Below are 27,683 nucleotides of genomic sequence, written 5' to 3' on the forward strand. Positions count from 1 at the left end.
TATTCTGTAAGGTGAAAAAGTGGTGTAACTTAATTACTTTGCTTTATGAGTGAACAATTTAGAAAAGGTGTGTACATAGACAAATGTGCTGATCTTAGCACCCTAGATACTGTGAGTATTTGCATTTTCTTGTGATGGGAGCCATTATGAATGAAAGGAATACTTTGGATTTTAAGAATTCCCTCCCTCCTTTTTTATATTTGAGATTAAAATGAAATGATCTTGGTGGTGGTGCTTTTGTTATGTGCTGTGTTGTGTTTACAGGATAGTAAAAAGGGGGCTTGGTGATGGTTTGAGCAGATGTAGTAGCAGCTGTCACCCCTGGTCTCCCTCCTTCACATTCTGTGGGACTACACAATTTTATTGTTGCTGCAAGGAATTCTGCAAAAATTGTCCAAGGACTCACTTCAGCCAGAGCTACAGGCCCAAAGGTACCAGGTTTCTTTCTGCCTGGCCTAGAAGTTGCTATCTCTTGGCTGTAAAGTAGCATCTTGGAGTCAAAACTAGGGAGTGCTTAGCAGTTGAGCCAGCCAGTTCTCAGGCTTCTTGGGAGTCCAATGGCTCAGTCTGTGCCCTGAAATCTACTCCTTCTCTTCCCCCCTTTCTCCCCCTCCCACCCCATACATGTTCATTCACCCATTTTCCCCCCCAATTTGTGCTCTGGGAATAAACTGAGATGCAAGCAGGAGATAAGATTATTTAATTGGGTGTCGTGCATCAACTTGCTTTGGCCCATGAATCATGCAGCAGCGAGATGCCAGGGATGAGATAATTGCTGCAAAAGGTAAATAGAACGTAGGGCTATTATTCAGCATGGGTTTCACTCTCCCATGAAGCTGCCTGACTGGTTTGGGGAAGCCGACCTTGCTTATTACAATGTTCCCAGCCAGCTGGTTCTGCAGTGCGTGGGAATGTGTGGCTCGTCCTATGCATGAGGCCAGGAGATTGTGGATGCCCAGGAATATGAATCCCTCCTCCTCTCCCCGCCAGCTTGCTGCTTGGGTGGACATAGACAGGGCTTTGTTCTTGGTTGAGCAATTCCAAAGCAGTGCTGTTGAAATCCTGGCGGTCTCTAGCAGAGGAGGGCTCGGAGCTGCTGCTCAGAGCCACCCTTGAATGTTTTTTTAATAACGCTGGAGAAATTGCACTAAAGTGATGGGAGATTCTCATCCCGCAGCTTCCAAAGCAGCATATATAGAGAGGCCCTTGAGAACTAGGTGATAGGAAGGCCAAGTTTCTGAGTTTGGATTGGCAGAAATAAAAGTTTTCATTGTTAGGATGGTGGGCTGGGCTGAACCAGATAAAGGTCATGGAAAGGTTGGAAGTCTGTCTTGTGGGAGGATGTAATCTGGAGGGGACTGATTTTCTGCCATGTTATACGTAGGACATCTAGAGCTCGGCATTTATTTATGAATTCTATTTTCTGCCTTCTATAAACAGTACTCCAGGCGGTTAGCAACAATAGGGAAACGATGAAAACTTTGGTTAGAAACTCAAAAACCAATATTTAAGATATAAATTAGCCCACCAAATTAAACCTACTTCCTCGGGAAGCCAGTTTAAATGTTTAAAATTTTGGGGGGAAATGTGTGTTTGCTTGTTGCCAGAAGAAGATTGGCATTTATTAGGTAGGCTTTTCTCCCTAATAGAATCCTGCTGTTGGGGGCCACCACTGAAAAGGCTCTCTGGCAAGTTCTAGGCAAACTGTCTGATTGAAGGGATGGAAAGAATGCTTTTTTAAAAGAACTTGAACACTAAAACCACCTCCCATGTTCTTTCAAATAATGTAGTCCCTAGAACATGTGGGGCTTTGCGTGATGAGAAATGTCATAGGAAAGTCAGTTTTGTTCTTGGCTGCAATTATCCAGACTAGCCAAAGTTTCCAAGTTTTTTAAAAAAGGAAAATGTATTACATGAATCTGGCACTTATAGTTCTTTGACTTTACCTAGACTATTTAAATTTAGATATCTAGGCTTAGAGCTAAATCTGGATATGCTCCAAACCAGGAATTTGAGAGTTCAAGGATCTTGTAAGCTCTTTCTCTGCTGCTGTTCCTTCCCTCTGGAACAGCATTTCCCCTGAGATTCGGTTTGACCCAACCCTGCCTGCTTTTTTGGAAGGCATTAAAGTTTTGCTTCCCCCACCTCCCCACCAGGCACTGGTATAGCCCAGTGCATTATTTTCCCATAGTGCTTTATATGTTTCTATGTTGTTCTTTTGGTTTGTGTTTTTTTAAGTATGTTTTTCTTTCAATTGATTATTGTTATTGAAGATTTGAGTTACTCTGAGTCAAGTACTGAGTAAGTAGCAAACAAACAGGCTCATTAATTTTGAAGGTTGCCTTGTACCCAGATGTGCTTTTTAACACTACCTCTGTTTCATCCAGTCTCTTGCTGACATTCAATCACTGATTGAGAACATGAACAGTTTCCTTGGATTGAGAAGGAAAAAAATATATTTTCCTTTGCCATCAACAGATGTAGTTTTGGTTAGGGTTGCCATCAACAGATGTAGAATCCATTTCCTTGCAAAGCAGACATTTTGTCTTTTCCGAGGCTGTTTCTTATTTTCTGCTTTGTTAGGCTAATAGCAACGTGGTGATCTAGCGCTTTACTTGAAAAAATCCTTATTTAAAAGCCGTTTCATGTGATGACCATATGCAGAATTTTTTTTCAACTTTGACATACACCGCATTCCTTCAGATGAAAAAAAAATCTGTATTCTCTGCAAAAGAGATTTTGTAAGATAAAATGTCTTACAGAACAGGTGGAATCTGTTGCTATAATGTATTTGGTCTAGGACTGGACATTTAAGCCCTTTCAGTCAGTTGTGTCATTAAAAGGAGCGAGGATTCATTTACAAAGATTGAAGCCAGGCCTTACTTGTTTAAGAGCCAAGCTGCACAGTAATTTCTTTGATGTCAACCTGTAAAATTGAGTTTTTAAATTCAGTATGCTTCTTGCAATTGCTTCCCCTACACTCATTAATATTCCTACTTCTTTTTATATATCCCGAATGAAATTTGAAAGGACATTTTCCATGTTTCTGTAGGTTTGCTGTAGGAGTCATCAGAGCTTCGCTATTGCAGAATTCTCTCTGGGGATTTGAAACTTCCCTTTTTTTTCCAGTAGTGAGGTGGACATGCCAAATAGGCATTTTAATCTAGTTTTGTTGGAGTACTTTCATGGATTTTCCCTGATGGCTGGATTCAGTTTGGTCCAGTTACCAACTGATTACATTTAATTGGCTTCCATTATCCTTCACGGTGGATCAGTGGCTAAGATGCTGAGCATGTCAAATCAGAAAGGTCGGCAGTTCGAATCCCTAGCACCGCGTAAGGGAGTGAGCTCCCATTACTTGTCCCAGCTTCTGCCAACCTAGCAGTTTGAAAGCATGTAAAAATGCAAGTAGAAAAATAGGGACCACTTTGGTGGGAAGGAAACAGCATTCCGTGCTCCTTTGTTGTTTGGTCATGCCGGCCACATGACCACGGAAACATCTTCGGACAGCGCTGGCTTTTTGGCTTTGAAACGGAGATCAGCACCGCCCCCTAGAGTCAGGAACGACTAGCACATGTATGAGGGGAACCTTTACTTTATCCTCCATTCAGGATGCTTTGACTTCAGTATACTTCTGGAAGGGGAAATTGTGGTTTCCTTCCATATGCCGTGGTTGGACTTTTTCTGCTGGGTGCAGGGAAGAAGCATTCCCTCCCCATTTCTGGATCCTATGAACTGAAGTTGTCTGTACTTAGAGCAGAGAGTTGTTGAGATACAGCAGCTGCTTTCCTGCTACAGCCTCTCCAGAGGCAACAGTGAGCCAACCAGCTGGCCATTCAACTCTCAGCCTCTTTATTCTGCCCACATGGCATGCTGGTTAACAAAGGCATTGCAAAGGCAGCTGGAGAGAATTTGGGATGCCCTTAGACAGCTTTGCTGCACTCAGTCATTTCTGGAAATGACTTTCAATCCATATCCTCTTTTTCTTTCATCAACTTGGGATTTAAAGTGCATGTATGTGTTCAAACAGTCTCTTAGTTGTGTTATAGCCTGGTCCTACCTTATTGTGATTCTGGTACCAATTTATAGTTTGTAAACATTATGTTTAAAAGCAGCATGATGAAAATGGGGCCACTATATAGGGACTGTAACATCTGGATAACAACTAGAAGGCAGCAAAGAGTTTAAATTTACTGTATCTCTGCTGCCATCTAGTAGTTTCCCACATTTTTTAAAGTTATAGTAGCCTTAATGAAAATAAGTGCAAATGTTGATCAGTCTTAAAACAGTGGGAAACATTGGCAGCCTGAGCCTTTTTGAGAAGGGAGCTATGAAGGAGGGCACATTGTGTCTTTGACATTTGGACCCAATCTCTTTTGCTATGTTTCACTCAAAATATCCCTTTTTTGGTCAGAATTTTACTTGTCTCTTATAAGTTATCTCTCTCTTGCCATGTTGGGTATAATTCCATTCCAGCTATTTATGATAAGACCAGGAATGTCCAGCTCCACTATAGTTATTACTTTAAGAATTTTATGCCCCAACAATCGTTGGTTTGTTTTGTTTTGCTTGCTTTTCCATCCCTATCCCATTTTCTATTTTGTGTTATAAGTACTTTAGATTATAAATGTGGGAGAGGAATTTCTCTTTGTGTGTGTGTGTGTGTGTGTGTGTGTGTGTGTGCACACACACACATATACATACATATCTATCTATCTATCTATCTATCTATCTATCTATCTATCTATCTATCTCTATCACTATACAACTTTGGAGCCTTTTGATTGAAAAGTGGGGCTAAGAATACTTTAGAATAATTGTTGTTTTTTCTTTTTTTGATCCTATGCAATTTTTTCCCAGCTTTCTTATAGTTGAGGCTCTGTATTGTTGATGTGTTTTATGCAAGCACCACAATTAGTATTTGATGCAAAATTTATCTAAATAACCATATTTTAAATGCATTTAATCAGTTTCGACCTTGTTTTCTAAAGCAGTCTTTTAGCTTTTAGAGCTATAAAAATAGGTAAGGAAGGGCAAAGACTGGTGACATTTGAAAAAAATCAATGAAAAAACTTTAAATGGTGAGGAATTGTGGTGTGCTGTACTCTGCGGTGCCAATTATTCTACACCACAACTAAGAATAAGTTACACAATATAATTAACATATGCAGATTTGCTCTCTTTACAATAATATTTTGGGACATTTTTTTTTGGCTCAGAATAAATAGTGTGTACTCTGGCACAGAACCTTGATTTTTTTTTTGTAACAAATAATTGCACAGCCCTGTTTAAAAGTGGCAGCCAAAAAGGAGCTGAAATCACTTAACCACACCCTACATGGTAACTAAGCAATGTGGGTGGTGTGCACATCCCGTGTCATTTGAGCATTAAAAAGAAAATGGGGAATTTTGGAAGGCTCATTCAGGGTTGGAAAATTGTTTTTGAGAGATGTCCCGTAGTCTAGGTATATTTGAGAAAGAGAAGCTGTGCTAAATAGCATACAGTATGCTTATTGTATTAATGTATTGTTTTCAAATCACAGTGTCTACCTCTGCCTTGAAAACTTTTCGGTGTTGTAGAACCTTATTTCAGCAATGGCATTGTGTCAGCCGTTGAGGGTTCATGGTCAATCATAGCAATTGGAATAAATGACCAATATAAATTAAATAGCCTCTTCTGTTGAGGATTTCCACTAGAAGCTGGAAAACATATTTATCCAGCCTTTCCTTAAGTTTATTAGCAGCCCTCGTTATGTTACTTTATTTGTAAACAATTGAACAGAACTAGTGTGATGCAGTGGCTAAAGTGTTGACCCAAATCTGGGAGATCTGACCCAGGTCCACCTTCAGTATGATGGAAACTCACTGGGTGACTCTGGGTCAGTCATTTTCTCTTAGCCCAGCAAATAGAACAAAAATAACCGCATTGAACAGTGAATTCAGTATTCACTTATACTGCAAAGTTGCCCAGAGTATCAATAGCAATAAGCAAGTTATCTTTTAAAGGAGCTTATCTGGCTGGCAATTTTGATCTTCTCATTGAGAAATTCCATGAGTTCCTACAGCATTCTTTGAAAAGAAAACAAGACAAGATAATAGGGGTTTGTTGAGCATGATGTGCCGGTTACTCCATCCAGATGATGACTCCTCTTTCTTAAAGGGAACAGCTGTTGCATGACCAGAATTTTGGTGTGTATAGAAATCTTTTGGGGTACTGGCAGCAGATTACTGCCTCTTGGAAGTGAAACTCAACCTCTTTCTTATGTAGCAATCTTTACAATCTTCATGCCTTCCTTTTGTGTTGCAAATGAAATGTTTTTGTTGCAAAGAGCAACTCGATTATCATCCAGGAAGGGTTAATTCTGAAGTACACAGTGGGAATAGTAAGGTAAGCCTGACGACAAGGCTAAAGTTGCATAATCTATAATGTATCAAGGGCAGGCCATCTTTCAAAGCTCACTGATGAATTTACTCAGTGTTTATATCTTAAGTGCTGTAGTGACCTAAAAACCTTAATCAGCCTGTCTACCTACTTATTGAAATTACACTGTTGGTTTTAATTTAATATGACCTTGATAGTGGGGAATCTCATCTTATTTGTTACTTCATTTGCTCCTCCGCTTTGAACAATGTGTTTATGATTATCTTGCTTAAGTCAGAAGGCATAAAGACACATCTCTCTCTGATGCTGTCTGCCACACATTTGGATGGAGGGCTTCGTGCTTAACATAGCACAGATCTCTTGAATATGCATTGCTTGCTTTGTGGTAAATTCTGTAATGGGAGATACATTGTAATGTGTCCACTGAGAGACACAGTGGAGGTACCCTGGGGAAATTGTAGCTCAGTGCCCTTAGCCCCTTGTATTTTCAAAGCTACATCTTAAGTTTTCTTCAAGCATTATAAAGTTCTTAGTGGGTGACCTCTGTACTCTATTATGATATAGTCCCACCTAAGCAAAGGCTACGTGATGCTTATGCAAAAGGAATTTACATGTTTTATGACAGTGGCACATGCACCAGTTCCCATATCTGGTGGTTTATAGGTAAGAATTAAATCTTCATTCTAATCTTTTCCTGAATTAATTGCATGAATTGGAGATAGTTACCGGTAGGTTGTATTCCACCAGAAATATACAGTCCAAATGGGAGAACTAAACCCCCATTTTGAATAAGGATTAGGCAGTGAACAAGGATAGCTGCATATTACTTTGAGAAGATAAAAAAAAATGGTTTTAGCTGTAGCAGCTTTTATTGCACTAATATAGTAAAAACGTCATCAAACATGTAAAGTGTAAATAAGGGCCCTTTATTGAGTAGCTGTGATTATGGAATAGCTATGCATTTAGTTGGCCACACTAGTGAACAGATAAGTTATGTAAAGGTTTAAACGTTGACAAGATACCAATATTGATAAAAGGAGTCAGTTTGCTTCCATTAAAATAGTCCTTTAAAAAAAAAATTCTTACATTCATTTGCTTTTTAAAATTATAAATATATTCTAGAGTGTCTTTGTTTCCAATAAAAAACTCAATTTGACCTCCAGTCATTAACAGCTAAGAAGTTTTGTATGACTGTGCCTTTGTTGCTTCATTTTTAATTGAGGCAGTGCATGAGACAGGTGCTTTATGAGGCAAGATTTTAAATTGAGAACTATAGGCTTGTTCTCCTGTCCTCTGTAGAATGGCCTTCATAGCAGATTAGAGCATATTAATTAATATAAATCAGTCTTCTGGGCCAATGTTCCCTGCTCTTCCTTTTAGGCATAGCAAGACTTGGATTCAAAGCATTCCTTTTTTCTTGATTCAACCAGGTGTTTTCTGATTACACGTTAGAACTGACTGAAATTTTAGACCAGGGCTGTCAAACTCGCGGCCCACAGGTTGGATGCATCACGCACTGGCCATGCCCACTCCCGGTTTATGTGATGCTGCGAGTTTGAAACTCCTGTTTTAGACTAAGGGAGCTAGCACAGTCAGTTCTATTCGTGAACTAAACTAGGGCCTGATTACATGAGGGACCAACATAATAGCTGCTATGAGGATATGGAAGCATTTGTTTCTCATACATCTTGAGAAAGTTTAAATGATAACTTTGCTTTATTTGTTTTTACGTGACACATCTGATAGAATCTGCCTATAATAATAATATTATGCTATGAATTAATATGGTGCAAATGATGAAGTGAAACCAAGAGATCAGGCATTAATTACAAATTTGATAATAATTGTCCTTCACAAGTCACATTTTGAATGAATATGCCTTGTGCTTTTTTTTAAGCATAAACAAAATAAAGCAGCCTAAACTTGCACATAAATCAAGTAAATTTACATAGCATTATTATTATTATCTCTTTTATTCATTAAATAATGAAACTCAGTCAACTGAACATTTAAAAATGCATCACAAATACCATTAACTGGTACTGATGGTTGATATGGGTTGTTGCCAGTGTCCTAGGTACCAAGTACCTTCTTAAAATATATGATGTTCCGAGTAGTGCTGTTTTTTGAAGTTCCGCTGGTGTTGCAGGAAGTTGCAATTTCTTGATGCTTTTTGTAAAATTCTTGGACATGGTACCAAGTGCCCCAATGACAGTGGGTATAACTGTTACATGTTTCATCCAAAGCTGTGTAGTTCAATGGCCAGGTCGCGATATTTCGTGATTTTTTTTCCAGTTCTTTTTATTTGGAGTTGGAGTTGGAGTTAGAGTTTATTCAATTTGTAGGCCGCCCTATTCCCTGAAGGGACTCAGGGCGGCTGAACAAAAGCCAAGGGAGGGGAAATTACAAAAAGTAAGACAAAAACAATCAGACAATACGAACAATTTAAAAGCACAACAGACACAGCAAATTCGAGTAGTGGGGGGGAACTCAACCCCAGGCTTGCTGGGACAGCCAGGTCTTCACGGCCGTCCGGAAGGCCCGAAGGGTGGAGAGGGTCCGAATCTCCATGGGGAGCTCGTTCCAAAGGGCCGGAGCAGCCACAGAGAAGGCCCTCCTCCGAGTAGTCGCCAGCCGACATTGGCCGGCAGATGGAATACGGAGGAGGCCTAATCTGTGGGATCGAATGGGTCTGTGGGAGGTAATCGGCAGAAGGCGGTCTCTCAAGACTCTGGCATCTCCTAGTACAGCAATATCAATGAACTGTACGCTTCGGTCCTCGACAACCGTGATATCTGGCGTATTGTGTTCCAAATGAATTATTATTATTATTATTACTATTATTGCTCATCTTTTTACAGTAGCTGTAGGGAAGAGCAAGAGAGTTAATTCAAACTGAAGGTTGCCTGAATGTCTAATGCTGTGTTACACAACCTTGGAAAGTTTAAGATGAGTGGATCTCAACTCTTAGAATTTTGGGAATTGACGTCCACCCATATTAAGCTTGCCAAGTTGAGAAACACTGGTTTCATGTGTCCTAACTTCTGAGGCTTTAGTTAAAATCTGTTTCATAGCTGCAAGAACTTCCACCGTCCACCCCAAATCAACCCGAGATTCTGATTTTCATCAATAAGACCAAATTCTTAACTATCGTAACTATCGTTTTCTTTATTAATTCCCAATGCAAGGAATGCAAAATAGAATCTTGTTCTTATGTTTCTTTGGAAATTAGAGATAGCCTTTTCAGGATTAGTTCTGCCATAGGAGAGCAAACAGCCACTTCATTTGGCAGATGGAGAGAAGAAAGGTGGATTGGGGCTTGTTTCATTGTTGTATATAGTTTACACAAGCAGTGCTGCTTACTCGTGGGGAAAGGATGGATGTATGGGATGAGGGTGAGAAGCCAGGACTCCTGGCACTTAGCTTAGTCATGCTAAGAACATGACGTGAGGATTAAGTGGTCAAAGCAGTGGGAGTCAGCACTTGACTGTAAAATCTCTGCCTGGATGGGTAACCTCTGCCCTTTCTTATTCCCAATGGTTCTTTCAAGGGCAGGAAACCTAATTGCTGTCCTGTTTATTTCTGGATAGACTGAGGCAGAGCTTTCAGGAGCTATCTTTCTGGGTTCCTTAGGGAAGCTAATGGTGGTGGATCAAAATGAATTCCTGGGCTGCTTGAATGTGAAGGTTTAGCCTTCCCTTTGAACTGAGGGAAATCTGGATTCTCTCATGTCCAAAACTCTCTTGCTAGGTTTAACTTAATAGAAAAGAAGGTATGCAGGATGGAGGTTTCCAAAATGCTAAAATATGAAGTCCAGTGATAGGTATCTTCTTTTGACACAGCATTCCACGTTGTACTTTCCTCCTGGGCATATATGATTGCATCTCAAACTTGTGCCTCGCTGTAGCACAGCTGTAGACTAACCTGTTGTTTGTTTGGCTTTTGCTCTAGCTATTGGCAGCTAGAGCTCAGCACTGGGTTATAGAATTGAGATTCTCTTAGCCAGGCCCCAATGCATGGATGCTGAAAATGTAACATATGCTGAACTCTTGGCTGCCAAGATGGTGTGCGATGGTAGAAACTGCAACTTTTGAGAGCAGCGGGGGATCTGGGATTGCATTCCATTGACTCAGATTTGGCTGCATGCTCTGGAAAGAAGGAAATTGTGGAGGAAAATGAGGGCTTGCACAGTGCCAGGAATAATCTCTGATGAAATTCTTAACTGTCTCTTTTGGTTGTCTGTTCCGAGAATGCGTCCGTGTTTAAAAGCAGGATGCTAAATTTGAAAGATGTCCTTCAGGAACTTTGAAGGACTTCCTTCCAAAGAATCCCTGCCCTTTTATTAGGACGTATGTACATATGTGTATATAGAGTATGATGTGCATACAGAGAATAGTTCTTGTTACAAAGGCGGAGAGCTAAAATAGACTGCTTTGTTCTGCATACAAAGATGTGAGTAAGTCTCTGCAGATGCCAGCAAGGTATTTAATGTCAGAACCCCGTGACTTGTAATGTTTGTTGTCTTGTGAAAGCCATGGGGTTGGTGAAAAGTACAGCACCTTGGCTTCAGTTTGGCTTATTTTACTCCAGACTGAGCACAGAGTTGCCGAGAGACATTTTGCTGCAGCATTTTTGCTGGCTCTGCATGCTGACGGAGTAAGGGGCGGCAGTGAAGGGGGGAGAGGCATTGTCTGGAACTGATCTGTGTGCTGGGCACGCACTCTCTTACAAGTGGGTCTCTGGAAAGTGGCTGAGAATGCGGGAACTGCCTGGGCCCCAACTCCTTCCATCTTCTCTCTGCTTTGAGAGGGAGGGTTTCAGCCGGGGCCCTGTTCTTCAGCTGAATTTCCCTCCTTGACTGGGCCTGGAGCACTAACAGTACCTCTCTTGCATAAGGGCTTCCTTGAGGAATAGAGGTCTGTTTTCTTGGTGATCTTTTCATAGGGCACTTAAGCACTCCGCTCATATGGCTGACGGGGGTTGGGGTGCTTCCATTTGCAATACTTTCCCTTAGGCTGAGCCCCCTACCAGGAAATATGTTGGGCAACTTACTAATTGCCTCCTTATGCCCCACTCAACACTGCTTCCAGCATTTTCAGAGGAGGCTGACTGTGGGATTCAGAGTCCCTCATATTTGCAGCCACTTTTGTTAGCATAGGTTTGTCTGCAGATATTTCTGACATTTCTGAGCTCAGTGCTACTTGCAATTAACCATCCCTGCAGATCCTTCTGTTCTAGGGCATTGCCTAGAATTGCCCAGTCTCTGCAAAACCTCATGTCTAGTGCAGAGTGATGAGAATGTAGTTGTATGTCTGTAGACCTTTGGTTGCTCCTGGAGTAGCCACTGCTGAATAAATGGCTGACTTCTGGTTGGATCTGATAAGAAATCCCCCTTCAGGTTGTTGAGATGGCAGTGGAATCTGTCATTGTAGTAAGGCCTGACATAGCGACCTAGTTCTTCAACTGAAGACATAGCCGCTCCTCTGCTAAGTTTTTTGGTGGCATTGGTCCTTGCCTTGATATTGTCATTACAAGGTTTCCCGGACACTAGAACAATCCAGGGCTGAATAGAGGAGCCTACATAGTGTGAAGTAAGGTAGTCATATTGTTATTTTTTTGAAGAGTGTGAACATAATAGCACATAGCAATAGCACTTAGACTTGTATACCGCTTCACAGTGCTTTACAGCCCTCTCTAAGCGGTTTACAGAGTCAGCAAATTGCCCCCAACAATATGGGTCCTCATTTTACCGAGTTCGGAAGGATGGAAGGCTAAGTCAATCTTGAGCCGATCAGGATCGAACTGCCGAACTGCTGACAGTAGGTAGTCAGCAGAATTAGCCTGCATTACTGCATTCTAACCACTGCTCTTAAGCATTTGCTCTGAAGAAAAGAAATGGTATATTGAACACTTACATATCCCCTAATATGTTGTGGATAGTAGTAGTAGACACACATATATCCCATAATTAAAATATAAACTTTAACCATAATTAAGTTATAAACTTTCCCATGCCTGTTTTTGACAGAATTCTCAGATGAATTCCAATCCCTCTTAGCCAGTGTAGTCAGTGTCTCTCCTGGTTAAAATGTTTGAATATTGAAATGCATCTGACTTGGACTTTCATGTACATCCCATAATTGTTCTTCTCTCTATGAGATCTGTGCTTTGCCTTCCCACAAGACAGGAAGAGGAGAGGGGGGTCATGAGAAGAGGCCATTTTTTTCTACCAAGAATGTGCCAATTCATCCTTTTCCTCTGGACTTTTCCTGGGCTTCTGCTTACCTTTTGACCTTCAGCAAAGAAAGTGGCCTATAATTACTAAGAAGTGCAGAGGTTAAGGCTGTGCCAGTGGAACCAATCAGGCCTATTCTATGAAAGAATCTCACTAGTTTTGCTATTCATAATTATTTTAATTATTTGATTTTAACATGTAATATCATACTTTACCGAGGATTCCATAGTAGTTATCAGTAGGGTTTTTTCTTCTGCCTCTTCCCCTTCCCCCCACACAGGGTGGTTAACAATTCTTGGATCTTTGAAGCCATTTATGGAGGAGTACTATTTTAATTATGCATTAACGGATTTAAGAGTCTCCCCCCCCCCCCGACTTTCACATTTTTGCAAATTCTCATGACCCTCTGTCTTTGTTCTGAAATGTCCTGATAGCAACCAATAGCCATTCCTTTAGTGAGTATTTTAGGAAGAAACATTTTCATTTGTGGGATTATGGACAAGAATTGTTATAGCAAAACTTCATGATATCATCTTGTTTAACAATATACATAGTGTCAGGGAGGAGATAGAAGGAACCTCCCTTCCTATTTATTTGTGTAGTGTATGTTGTAAGAGAGGAACTCTTGTTTTGAGTTGGGGCCGAGAAAAGTTTGCTTGAACCTCTGCAGAATTACTGCCTGAAGGATAGACACCCACTGATCTGCACTGTGGATGGATCTGAGTTCTCACTTGATGGAAAGAAAGTAAATAAGAGGAAGACTGACTGACTCATTTTGGAGTATTACTGGAGAATAGAAAAGTAAAAGATGTACCAGATTAAACAGGATGTAGTCATAAAATAGCAGATTTTAGAATTGGTTTTTAAGATCAAATCGTAGATTTCCAGTCATGTGGTTCCAGCTTATATTGGACTATAGCCTTTTGGTTTGTTCTTTTGAGCTAAAATGTAAATTTATAATTCCTGCCATTATACATAGCTTGTTTTAACTAAGCTCTTTTTTCCCCTCCTCCACAGCTGTCCAGTGTCTAGATGGCAATAAACCCTGTGAGAATGGTGGGACCTGTGTTGTTTACTCCAATGGAATTGCTGCTTGCATGTAAGTGAACTCTATGCATGGCTTTAATAACAGCCGAACTAGCTTAAGTTATTTTTTCTTCTTCTAGTTTACATTTACTTGTTTGTTGCATTTATGTCTTGCTTTCTGTGAAAACCAAAAGCAGCTTTCACAGACTCTTCTCTAATTTTATTTCTCATTATAATCCTGTAAAGTAATTTAGGTTGAGTGAATGACACAACTCTATGATCAAGTGGGAACTTTAACCAGGATTTCCCTTTTCCAAGGGATCTTGGAAAGGTCTAAGATCTTGATTTCTGGCTCTCACTAGATATTTTGTGAAAAACAAGTGTGTAGTTTACTTCGGAAGCCCTACAATCGTCAAGTGGAAGTATGGTAAGATTGTTGTGGAATGTCACATAGAAAATAAAAGGTCTGGAAATTCTTACAATCTTCATAGTGAAGGTGGATTCACTTGAAGATGGATTTATTTGGAAGGGATTCTCAGTGGCTTTGCCCCATTACAGATTCTTGCTTGGTCCGGAGGAGTTGTGAGGTAGTCATCCTGCATAATATCCATTAAGTTCAGATTTATACTTGGAGTGTTTTTCAGTTGGAACACTGCTACAAGGCATTTTGTTAATTTGATCCCCCGCGTCAAAAGAGAATAAGTATAACAGAGCAGATGAAGTTAGTTTAAGGAAACTTGAGTTCAGGTTACTGCTCTACCATGAAGCATTTAGGGTGGAGCTCCACTAGACCGGTTTGTTATTTTTCTGCCCATGCCACCCAATATCTTTGTTGTGAGGATAAAAAAACTAATCCTTTCCTAAGCCACGCTTGAATTAGTGGAAGGGAAGATGGGATAAGCATCTGATAAACAAGCTATCAAGTGGATGTGATTCTTCATGACCACACAGGATACACTTTCTCCATGATGATCTGGTCTCCAAACTTGGTGCATTGCACTGATTGCTGCTGTAATCGGGTCCATCCATCTTTTCGTTGTCCTTTTTTCTTTTCTTCCTCCTTTCCTGACATTATAAACTTATCAAGAGAAGCTATTCTTGACTGCTAGTTCCTTTATTGTTGATCTTAAAAGACAGAAGCTATTCAGTGTTTTAGTATCTTCACTTTCTGTTCTAAGACTGGTTGCTGTATATATTGTCCCATCTCCTTTATATTTAGTCCTTTTTTTCACTGTGCCCCTAGATTTTCATTACTAGAGTTTGCAGATCATTTGCATTTTCAGCTGAGTAATGTCACCAGCCTAGCCCAGTTCTTCTTCCAGTTTAAAGGACACTGTTGTCTTGCAATCCAGCCTCCCGCAAGATGTATTCAGCATTTAGTTTGAATAAATAATCAGAGACTTTAATACACCATTGCTTCACTTCTTGGTCTTTTTGGAGCATTATCTGTCCAGACTGTGGCTTCCTGTCCTGTGTATAGTTTTTGAATGAGGAAAATGGGATGGTCTGGGATTCTTGTTTTCTTAAGGACATTCCACAACTTGATATGATCAACACAGTAGAAGAGCTTTCTACAATTGGTGAAGCATATATTGTCTTATTTTGGGTATTCTTCAGCTTTCTCAATTGTCCTGCGTACATCAACAATAGATCTTCTTCCTTTGCCTTTTCTAAAATAAACTTGACATTAGGTAGCTTCATTTCTATTGTAGCGTCTAACCTGCAATGAATAATCCTAAACCTTATTTTGCTAGTATGTGAAATGAAGGATATTGTATATTCTGTTTCTTTAGAATTGATATATTAGGCTGACCTTTTCTAATCTGTTGATCACTGATGTTCTCCTGATTTGCTGGCCTAGTTCATTAGAATTTTTACAATTTCTTTTTCTATTGCTTGCTATATTTCTGTAGATATTTAATCAATTCCTGTAGCCCTCTGATTTGGTAATTTAGTGCTGTTTTAACTTCATCTTCTAGTACAGAGGTTCTTGTAGACATGGAATATCACAAAGTATCTTGGCTGTTGAGTTCTTTAATGATTTTAGTGTGCTCTTTCCATCTTTGTTTGCTCTTCTTTCTGAAACCTTTTATTATAAGCTACTATTTGCACTTGGTACCTTTTTTCAAAGAACTTTCTTTGAACATCTTTTTCCATCTTCAGTGTCTTGACAAATGTTATTGTGGTATTGCTTCTTGTCTTTTCTAACAGCTCTCTGATATTCTTTGTTAAGTTCCTTTCTCAGATCGTTGTCTTTTTTGATTTTTTGACAATTTGCACCATTTGTTCTGACACCCAGTTTGCTTTCTTCTGTTTCTTCATCATTAAGATTTTTCTGATTTCTTGCTCCAATTCCTCTAACTCTTCTAATTGTCAATGAGGTTCAAAACTTCAAAGTGATCCCGATGTTTCCTTGAAAATGCTGAGTCCATCATTTTGCAGATAGTGGTTGGCTTTCTTCTGCTTAAGTTTGACGTGGAACTTGCATTTAACCAATTTTCAGTCTATTCTGCAGTCTCTGGTCGTGTCTGTTTTGTACCTAAACTCTTCTGCCTTCTTGTACCAATTTGGTTTCGTCTTACTCCATCTGGTGATGTCCATGTAAAGAGGCAATGTTCTGGCTGTTTGAAGACTGTTAGCAACGAAGAAATAATTGGATTGGCAGGAAGAAATAATTGGATTGGCAGAAACTGATAACTTAGCCTATATAATCAACTATGGTGTTTTTGGCATAGTTTGGCAGTCTCCAATCATAAACAGCACAACTGGCATGTTCTGTTGATTTCATTTTAAAAAACTTGACCATAAAACTTGACAGCTTCCTCTTTTGCATCAGTGATTGATGCCCAAACTTGGATAATTGTTATAATTAAAGATTATCTGTGAAGTCCAACTGATCAGTTACTGAGTTTATTGTACCCAAGCACTGTGTTTGTCATATCGTTCTTGCCTGTGAAATTAGCACTGCCCTCTTTGTTTATCATATACTGCAGAGACAACAGTATGATCTCCTGAATGAAACAGTGGTGGGATTCAAATAATTTAACAACCAGTTCTCTGCCCTAATGACTTCTTCCAACAACCAGTTCACCAAACTGCTCAGAAAATTAACAACCGGTTCTCCCAAAGTGGTGCAAACTGGCTGAATCCCACCACTGGAATGAAAGTAGTCAATTCCAGTCCATTACAATTTATTGGTGCCTAAAATGTCATTCTAGCTCAGTTTATTTAATATTTCACCGTATTGAATTTCCCCATGCTCATACTTCTTATGTTTTGTATTCTTACTATATTTCTGTCTTTGTGGCTTTGGATTTTCTTTTCCTTCATGGCAACATCAGCAAATAGACCCCCCAAAGGCTTTAATCTTACTATATCATAAATACCATTAGTACTCCAAAAGATACTCAGCAATTCTTCCGTAGCATATTGAGTGTTAGCTGAGCTGAAGGGCCCATCATCCAGCATTATATTGTCAATCACCCCATATTGCCTATCCATGTAGTTTTCTTAGTAAAACACAGTAGTTGTTTCCCATTGCCTTCTCCCACACAATATTAAACTATTAAATATTGTTAGTAAAATTATCACCTGCTTCTTCCTTCTTTAAAAAAAAATCTTTATCTACAAATTTTATAGCTATTATAAGAACTAGGACAAACTGAAATAGGACAGAGAAAATCAAAAGAAACAAATTACAGAAAAAGCTAAAAGTGCAATGAGAAAAAAGGAGGGGAAATAGGAAAAAAAGAGAAAGATATAAAGAAGGATATAAAGAAGTGACTTCTAATATTTTTCACAACAATCACCGTATTTTTGGGAGTATAAGATACACCTTTTCCTCCCTAAAAGAGGGTGAAAATGTGGATGCGCTTTATACACTGAATGTAGCCCTGCCCACCGACTGGCCCCCACCTTTTGGTCTCTGCCTCCCAGCAATTTACTTCCTTGCAGCAAAGGGAGAAAATGGGGCTTGCGGGGGTGACAATAGGCTATGGCAGTGGTTCCCAAACTTGGCAACTTTAAGACTTGTGGACAGCTCTGCTGGTTGGAGAATTCTGGGACTTGAAGTCCACAAGTCTTAAAGTTGCCAAGTTTGGGAACCACTGGGCTATGGCAATCCCTGCAGCCTGAAATAGCTGATCAGGAGGCCCCTGCTTAAACTGAAATTGAAAGTGAAATTTGCTTTTTGCTGAGAGGCAGAGGCAGATTTTTTTTCTAATCAGGCTAAACTGAAACAGATTGTTTGCTGTAAGGAGGTAAGTCAATAACTATAAATGCCTATAGAATGTTCAAATTATTAAACTTATTTTTTAAAAATTGCTTTATTATTGTTTTAAATAACAAAGACTAATGTATACTTCCAGAAAGCCACATCAATTTTAACAGAATCTGTACAAGTATAGTCTGAAATGTAACACTACAAACAGTGTATATTATCTGTACTGTTTGCTATTTGCTGCAAGGAGGCAAATTGCTGGGAGGCAGGGGCAGATTTTTTCCCCATTGTTTTCCTCCCCAAAAACTATGTGCATCTTATATTTCGAAGCATTTTATACTCCGAAAAATACGGTATAAATAATCCAGCTGGCTTTCCTTCCTAAGGAAAGACTAGAATTTACAGTCTCCTGGTTTCTAATCCAATTCCATAATTGCTATACCAGACTGGTTTATGCTGATAGAGGTGCCTGCTTGCTTTAGCTAGACAGCTATGACAACCTGTACATCTATTGGGAGGTTCTGTGGTAAGTATATATTCCAGACCAGGGTTCCCAATCTTGGCCACTTTAAGATATGTGGACTTAAAGTTCTGGAACTTCTGAACTTCCAAAATTTCCTCAGCCAGCTAGTTCCCCATGCTGGCTTGGGAAGTTTAAGAGTTGGAAGTATGTGAATCTTAAAGTTGCCAAGACTGAGATTCTTTGCTCTAGATATACGCAGAGTTCTTTGCTCATCACTCCTAGGAGTCATGGCCTCTCTGCCATCACGATGAGGCACTTCAGGAGACTAGAGAGCGTAATGCTTTCTGAATTCGACAAAGTGCTGTTAGAGCCTTGGCCAAAAAAAACCAAAACCCCCCACTACATATCATTTGGTGGGTCCCAGGAGGCAGGCCTTCTCTGCAGTGTTACCCACCTGATAGAATATTTCTTCACAACCTCCCCCCCCCCCCCCGGTTACCATTTCTGGAGTCCCTCAAGGTATTGTCTCTGAAGGCATGAGAGCAGCCCTCAGGTCCCAGGGGAACTAGGAACATTCTTAGAGGGCTCCTTTGTGGTTCATCTTTTACTGTATCTCTGTGGTTTGTATATATATATTTTAAAAAAGTAGGGGTTTTTTTCATTTGTAATGGTGACTTTTTAATATTTAAATTGATCGGTTTTTATATATTAGTTGTTTTTATCAATTGTTATACATTGTTGTTTTTACGAGATGGGCAGCCATAAAAATATGAGAAATAAATACAATATCAGTATTGGGGTAGAACAGATTTGATTTGGGAAAAAATATCCTACTTCCAATCCTGTTTGGAGCATCCTTAAGCTTTAAATAAAAATTAAACTTGGGAGACTTTAATTCATAAATCATAGGGAATCTTTTCTTTTGACCTGTCTGTTTATAACAGGGTATATTTAAATTGTGATTTAAATAACTAGTAAAAAGGCTTGATTTAAATCAGCTCAATTTAAATCATAATTTTAAAAGAGCAACTGTCATCTGTCCCACAGCGGCTCCTCTTCTGACATGCTGTTGACTAACAGAGTCCCAATATTAAAAAATATACAGCCTCATGCTACATAACTAAGCTCCATTTCATGCTGAATAAACTAAATTATTAACGTATCTTAAATAGAAAACTATCTTTAGATAGATTTTTACTCCAAAAGCATTTTATTAAAATAAATTTGATAAAAATAAAAAAAATCTGATTTAAATAAAAAAACATCCGATTTTTAATTTTTTTAAAAAAAAATCATTGATTTTTATCCATTCTGGTTTATAAGATAGTACATTCCTCAAGCTGGGTGGTTGTTACGGGGATTTGTCAATATTGGATGCTTATTGTTTTGATTGGTTTGACAGCCACTAAGCTACCTTGTATAGGATCTTGTGCATATTTTGGCAGGCACTGCATTGCATTGTAGGAGAATACTCTTTAGAATACGTTTTATGTTGCCTTACAATGTTGGCTCTACTTTCTTATAACAGGATTTCCAAGCTATACTGCTAAATTGTGAAAGTTGGAGGAGGGGGAAGGAAAAAGGAAGAGCGATTTAGAGTACAGAAGACACAGTACATTTCAGCATTGTTAATTTATAAACATCGCTTCCTGTTGAGGTGATATGGTGTAAGGTACTTTTCTGGCTTCCATTGCCTGGATGGCCCAGGGCTCTTAAATTCTCACTCACCCTGTTCCTTCAGTTGTTTCTCCTAGTGGCAGGTGAATGAACTTGTGTGGTGAGTTACTAACTTGGCACACAGCTGCCTTATGTTGGAATTCAGGACAGGTGGATCTGCCTGAAGCTGCCACGCCCAGAACAGGTGAATCACTGGCAGGCACAAAGTCTGGCCTGGATCCCTGGATGGGATTTGATACAACATGAAAAAGAATAGCTAGCCCGTAAACTTGATCTGGAGTCCAAAGACAGAATACTGCCACCAGCACTGCAATGGCATTTCGCCAATTTCTTTTAGGCTTTGTGAAGAATAGTGGTACGAAGGATGGGGGCGGGTGGGCTTTTGGGAAACGACTGACGTATTTTGCTGGGGGTTCAAGAAAAAGGAAAAAAATATGCAGGATGGTCTAAAACCTGTCGGACAGGTTGAGTGGGGAGGCCTGGGAGTGCCCAGTATTGAAGGGAAAAGCTTTCCTCATCTCCTCCTTCTCCCCCTTCTTTCCTTTCTACCTCCTCCTCAACACCTGCACAGAGGCCTCTGAAAGGGATATGGTCACCTTTTGACTTCTTTTGGTTTGGCTATACCCAATTGGGGGAGGAAGACAATAGGTACTTTTCATTTCAGGTCAGCCTATTTCTCCTTTCCTCCACCCTCCCTCCTTTGTGGCTTGAATGAGGAAGTGGAATTTGTTGAAGGCCTTTGGCAGTTGCTTCAAAATTGGTGCAAGTAGTTGGTTGGGAAATGAGAGGGAAAGCTTCTAAGAAAGGTGTAGAAGAAGGAAAAGAGAGTATGGTTGGAGCTGGGAGAGGAGAAATTAATGGGGGTGGGTGGGCACAGAATGAGCTAGGATGGATATTGGAAGTGAATTAAACCTGCTACAAAGGAGGTATTGGTTGAGAATGTTAGATGCTGATGAAATACAGGTTTTAGATTTTAACACTAACCCTGAGGCTGCAGAATCTTGCACACTATTTGTAGATGTAAAAATACCGAGTGTAAAATGAAAGCCTCTCCTCAAATATGTGCACCACTTCTACTCAAGAAGTTTGTTTGCAGAGGGGTCATTATACTCCACACGGGTTTTCTGTCTTCGTGCTTGGTCCTTCATATCTATTGCTTAATCTGTTTGAGACAAACAAAATTTAATATTCAGGGGAGAGAGAGTGAGAAAGAAAGAAAGAAAGAAAGAAAGAAAGAAAGAAAGAAAGAAAGAAAGAAAGAAAGAAAATGAATGAATCATCTTACTGTGGGCAGCCAGTATAAACCTTTCCATTCAGAATATGCAAATATACACATGAATTCTAATCCTAGAATTTTAGTTTCCTTGGTTTCATAGTCTGGATTTTGATATGCTAGGATTCAGGGCTAATCGGCCTCACTAGCTTTTTATTTGTGCAAAAGAATTGGGCAGACTAGCACGGGAAACCTTAGGCTGTAGTCTTGTGCATGCTTTGATGGTAGTAAATCCAATTAAGCCCAATAGGACTTAATTCTGAACATTACCAGCATTATATTCCAGGGTGGGGATTTCGTGTTTGATGTCCTCCTTCTATAGGACTTATTTATAACACCAGGAAGGCGTTCTTGAAGAGATGGCATCTCTGCAAGCTCCAGGAGCAGAGGAAATTTGTGTTTCTCACTTGTTGATGTCTGATCACTAATCTATTGGAAAAATATCTTTTCTTTAAAAAAAATAGGGATCCCAAAGATAATTTCTTTCTCTTGCCAGTGGGGCAGTTAGTATCCAAATTATATATTTTAAAATCTCCTGACCATTTTTCAGCTAAAGATACAAAGAACTTATTACAAATACCATTTACATTAAAGTCCAAAGATCCTAGCCCCTATGATTGGTTTAAAAGACTGATTTATATGTCATTTAAAGTCAGGGAAATGGTGCTTTTCCTGTGCATCACTTGGAGAGTCCAAGCAACGGGTTAAATCAGTCTGGTTGCCCTGGGACTGAGGAATCTTTTTCCTTGGCCATGCCTCCTGGTGTTGCTTGGCCCCAGAATTTTTCCTCAGTCTGCCCGTTCAGGACTTATATTTGTGAACTCCAGGCTCTCTAGGCTTGGACTCCTTCTAGTATTTCCTTTTCCTTAATTTGTTTTTCCTATAATTAGCAGTTCATTTGTCTCCCTCTTTTTGCTTTACGTCATTTTGATTTCTCCTAGAGAAACAATTTCTCCGGAGGTAGGTGTGGTGGTGGTGGGTGCTCCGCTTGCTGCGCTGCCTTTGGACGGCAGCGGAGAGCTGCCGCCTTTGCTTTAAAGCACGGCAGGAGCGGCGAGGTTTCCGGCGGCTGCTGGCGTTCCCCTTGTTGTGTTTTTTGTGTTTTTCTCGCCTTTTAGAGGGCGTAGCCTGCCACGGAGGGGTGCACAGTCATTTTAAATCATGTGGCCACCATCTTTACCTCCTTCTCCCTCGCACCGGAGTGGCGGCCAATTGGGAGGACCTGAATTTGCGTCTTTTCTCCCATTGGTGTTTCCGCTCAGTCACACTTCTGCAGATAGCCGCAGGGTGGTTAGCTGGCCTCGATCAGGTCTCCGGCTGGGTCATTTCCACAACCATCATTTTCCCAAGAGGCGCTGGCGTCTTGGCCACCTGGTGGTCATACACCGGCACAGGGAGGATTTTTATATACATTTTTTGCCTTTTATCCATTGATTCTCTCTGATCTATCTACCTGGTCTTGTATCCTTGGCTGCTTTTCTACTTTCTCACCTCCCATCGAGTGTCTGGATTCATTGGAGTCATTGCAGAGCCCCAGTTTTACTCCCCTGGATTTTTTTCCCACAAACTGTTCCTGCTTCCACAATATCCGCGTGTCATCTAATCCAGCACCAGCCACCAGAGTCTCCTTTATCTCCTGACCTCCACCTGTATTGGCCTATTGTCTGAAGTCTGTGCCATCAGACCATGGAGCATTCTGGCCCATCTGACTCCCCTGACGGTAGACCAGGTCCCTCTCAAGCCCCTAGCAAGGGAACTTCTGCAGGCAGGGGCAAGGGGGGAAGGAAGGGTAGGGTGGCCAGTCAGGATAGCCATCCTTATAACGCACCTTCCACTGTGGCGGGTAGGGATACAGAGAGGTGGCAGCAGGCTCTCGACAAACAATTTGAGAAGGCCCAAAGCCAGGATGTTGGGAGAAGTCATTCCACCACTCCCAAGGAGGGATCGCCTGTCTGTAATTGATGAGGAAGTGGACTCCCAGGACATCTCCCCGGATAGGTCTCTGGCTGAACTGGGCTCTCCTGCTTTTTCATGTGTTTCTGAGTCAGGTCCCGCCCCTGAGGACCCTAACCCTGGGGGGGGGGGCTCGCTGATCCCATCCTTGCCCGGCATGTTCCTCCTCCTTCCAGGGACCCCGTTGGTTCGGACTCTGCCATAGCTCAGAAACCTGAGTTATCTGCCCACATGCAGGCAGTGATTCTCATCCAATCATCATCCAGGAAACAGGCCTTACGGAACCTCCACATTACAATGAGGTCCCTCAGGAATCACGGGTTCTCCCTGAACCTGGAAAAGAGTCATCTCATCCCAGCTACCAAACTCATCCATCTGGGGGCGGTGATAGACACCTCAGCTTGCAGGGTGTTCCTTTTCCAGGACAGGATAGACAGTTTAGTATCCCTGACCCGCAAGGTTCTGGGGTTGAGGCAGGTCTCTGTGCTACTCCTATCTCAACTGTTGGGGAAGATGATCTCCTGGATCTTGGTCGTTCCCTGGGCATGTCTTCGGCAGGTGGGTGCTACAGGCAGTTGTTTCCACGACTGAATCCCAAGACTGTTCTTCTGCCCGCCCTAGTGACATGTAACTTGGGTATGTCCCGTCGCTTGGACTCTCCAAGCGGTGCACAGGAAAATGACCATTGGTCTTACCTGAAGGGTCCTTTTCTGTGCACCACGAGAGAGTCCAACCCACCCTGGTTTCTCAGTCCAGGGATTCATGACTGTCATGTCAACTTGGACTTTCTTTACCTGATTCATCATGCTTCCAGCCTTCATGGTTCCAGACCCTCTCAAAATTCTGGTGCCAAGTAACACCAGGAAGCGTGGCAAAGGAAAAGGATTCCTCAGTCCCAGGGAACCAGACTGATTTAATCCGTTGCTTGGACTATCCCACGGTGCACAGAAAAGGACCCTTCAGGTAAGCCAATGGTCATTCTGCACAAGAATTCCTTTTGGTTACAGCCATTTTGGGACCAAACTTGCTCTGCTCCAATCACCTCCGCTAGACCGATTAGATCCCACAGATTAGGCCTCCTCCGAATTCCATCCGCCAGCCAGTGTCGACTGGCGACTACCCGGAGGAGAGCCTTCTCTGTGGCTGCTCCGACCCTTTGGAACGAACTCCCCGTGGAGATTCGAACCCTCACCACCCTCCAGGCCTTCCGCAAAGCCGTTAAAACCTGGCTGTTCCCACAGGCCTGGGGCTAAAGAGCTGTTGCCCCCGTCTGGAATGGTATGACTGTTGTGTGTTTTTAAATTATGTATTGTTATGTATCGTTTATTTTTTATTTTTTTGTCTGTACCCCCCCCCTCCTTGATTTGATTTGTTAGCCGCCCTGAGTCCCCTTCAGGGGAAAAGGGCGGCATATAAATATAATAAATGAAATGAAATGAAATGAAATGACAGGCCTCTCATTCATATATGTACTCCATTAACTCTGCCTGCCACCCATTCTTGATTATAATACTGTGAGTCAGAAGGGGACAAAAATGACTCAATGACCATTTTACTGTTAAGAATTCCTTTTCCCTTACTTTTTACTTGAACAGGACATAGCTGTGGAAATAAACATTCATTTGGTATTGTCATATCTAGCTTGGAGAGCAGTATTTATTTGAATTAACATCCCCGCAATAAATTCTAATTGTGTCAGAACTTGGCATTTCCTTGCTTTTTCATGCTCTAGATCAGTGTTGGTGAACCTAATCTGCAATGAGTGGCAAAATGGGAGCAAGTATGTGCACACGCATGCCAGAAACCAGAAGAATAGCCGCCCAGTGTGCATGCGCACACCGGGAAAATGATTTTCCAGTTTCCGGCACGCGTATGTGCACCGACCAGCTGGTCTTTGCATGTACATGCACACCAGAAACTGGAAGACCAGGTGGCCAGTGCGCATGCCGGAAAGCAGAAGAGAAGCTGCCTGGCGCGGCATGTGTGCCCGGCGGCTGCTCTTCTAGTTTCCGGTGCTCCCACAGGCGTGAAGACCAGTTGGCTGGTGCGCTAGAACCCGAAAGAGCAATGGGCGATGGCTCTGTGTGCCACTTCCAGCACGTGTGCCATAGGTTCACCATCACGGCTCTAGATTTTACAGGATAGATTTTGTGCTGCCACAAAATACAAATTTCAGGACCACTGGGGGAGACAGTGGAAACAATAAAGCAAGATAATAATTTGTTCCAGCTTAATGAGAGGTTATAAAATATGGTGAGTTTGGGATATTAGCTACAAAAAACAAAATGTGAGTCACTTGCACATCCTCTGGTTTTGCTTCCTGTGTAATATGCAATGGCCCCGTTGCTTCTTTTCCCCCACAGCATTAATTCTACATTTATGTGGCGTTTGCACATAAGTTAGGTACCTTTTTCCTCCAGTCATAAATATACAAAGTTACTCTCCCCCTCCCCAAAGTGCAAGAGATGATCTCTATTATAGGTGGAATCTTGTATTAGCTTAATTTTAAGCATTTATCCACTTGTACATTTAAGAATTAAATAAAATGAAGTTAGCTCTTTCCTTGTTCCTTTAACTGTGGAACGTGGCTGGCTGGGAATTTTGGGGAGTTAAAAGTCCCCATATCTTAATTGCTAAGTTTGAGAAACATATGTCTAACTCATGGCTTGGCAAGAGGGAGGTTTGGATTTTTCAGTTTGGATCTTTGCAAACAACAGCATCAGAAATTGGGCCAGAAACCTGAAAAACTACCAAGGCTTTAAAATATTATTTGCCAGGATTCTGCAGCAAGAAAGGCAGTCCTAGAAGGAGGCTGTGTGGCTGATCTTCTTACTTCAAGCTGTATTCTTTTGGTGCTGCTGACCAAGAAAAGTCCTCTTTGCTGGTGCGCAATTTCTTTTCGGTGAGCTGAGCTGAGAAAAGCTGTTGTTTTCCTTATTTGGATGGGTGTGAATGGGATTTGCCTGCAGTGCCCTCAAGCAAGCCACAGTCTTTCAGTTTTTGGCAAAGGGCTCCAGGCCTGCTACTAATGCCGGCTCAACCCTGGCGTAAGGCTGAGTCACGGAGCGCTGAGCGATGTGCAGAGACAGATTTGGTGATTCACAGCCTCTGGAAGGAGAGACAGAAACTGACTTTTTTCTGAAGGTGAGCAGGCAGGGGCACAGTGCCAGCCTTGGCTGTTATTACTGAAAGAAGAGGCCTTCTTGTTGAGGGAATCAAGGTACCACGGGTTATAAGATTGCATGTATATTGCCCTGGGGCAAGGAGGAGTGTTCCTTAGATTAACAAGGCCCTACTTGTTGGTGCAGGACAGTAGTTTATGGCAGGTCTGCCATATGCTGCAGGCCAATGTTCTTCCTTTGTGCCTCTGATTTTGATTTAGTGATACTATGTGTGTAAACCAGACTTCTATGCTGTCTTTTTAACAAACCATAGTTAAAGTATTACCTTTCTGTATGAACAAACCCAACAGAGGACACAGAAACTAGTTGATACTTCAAACTGAACAAATTTTATTATTTTTTTCCTTTTAAAGTAATAATTGAGGCAGGAAGAATCAAGTTTTTGTGACTCTGAAGTGAAGACATGAGACTTTCTTTCTTTCCCATACCAGTGAAAATAATTAAAGCTGCTCTTTGCTCTGGAAAGGAATTTGTCATTAGTGCCAGTGGCAGCTTCCCCCCCTGGGGGAAATGCCAGGTTCAAAAAGTAGTTTTCTCTGGAACTGCAGCGCAAGGGGAAAAGGTTAAATCCTTTTTGATTGTTAGTTTTTTAAAGTGAAAAAATTTCCATCCATGCATTTAAAGTTTCTGTTTTTGATTCCAAAATAAACAAGACTAAATTGCCAGTCATTCAGGCCAACAAATAAAAATCTAGATACCAGACTGCATTTTCGGGAGCAAGGCAAGTCCAAGTTCTGTTTCTCTTTCAACAGCTGCAATGAAAGAGCTAGGATTTTAGGTGAATTTGCTGGGAGAGTTTCTCCAGAACTTCATGTGTCATAGCAGGAGACCATGAGCCACAAGGCCACAGATTCATTATGTTCTCCATATCATATTGGGACCCCCGATGCTCACATTCCTGACTTCTATTTTTGTTTAAAAAATGGTACCCTTTTTATCCACACAGCTACCCATGCTTACATGGATGTGCCACAGCACATGAATGTGGCAGATCAGAATATATACTACTTGTTCTTGCTAGAGATTATGAAAATTATAGCCCAGTGCTCTTGGTAAGAGATTGAATATTCTTATGAATGAAGATCAATATATGTATCCCAAGATAATGTCACCGAGATCAGAGATTTAGTCTCTTGAGTTTTTGGACTTGTGCTGGAGCCCATTCTCGGGAAACTTCCCTCCAGCAGAGCTATTTGAGCTATTCTGCGTGTGGTATTTATACGGTGCCTAGTTGCGTGTATTATGAATATTGAATATTCTCATCACCCAATATG

General features: G+C 41.0%; 1 protein-coding gene across 2 annotated transcripts in view; it reads left to right on the plus strand.

Annotated features, from left to right (window-relative positions):
- NOTCH3 (notch receptor 3) overlaps positions 1 to 27,683 on the plus strand; it is a 77,945-nt gene that overhangs the window by 1,376 nt on the left and 48,886 nt on the right. For both annotated transcript variants that reach the window (XM_032238984.1, XM_032238985.1), the window contains exon 2: positions 13,634 to 13,715. In XM_032238984.1, coding sequence (XP_032094875.1) covers positions 13,634 to 13,715 — 82 coding nt within the window. The remainder of the gene's footprint in view (positions 1 to 13,633; positions 13,716 to 27,683) is intronic.

This window comes from Thamnophis elegans, chromosome 2 (genome assembly GCF_009769535.1).
Source record: "Thamnophis elegans isolate rThaEle1 chromosome 2, rThaEle1.pri, whole genome shotgun sequence".
NCBI lineage: Eukaryota > Metazoa > Chordata > Lepidosauria > Squamata > Colubridae > Thamnophis > Thamnophis elegans.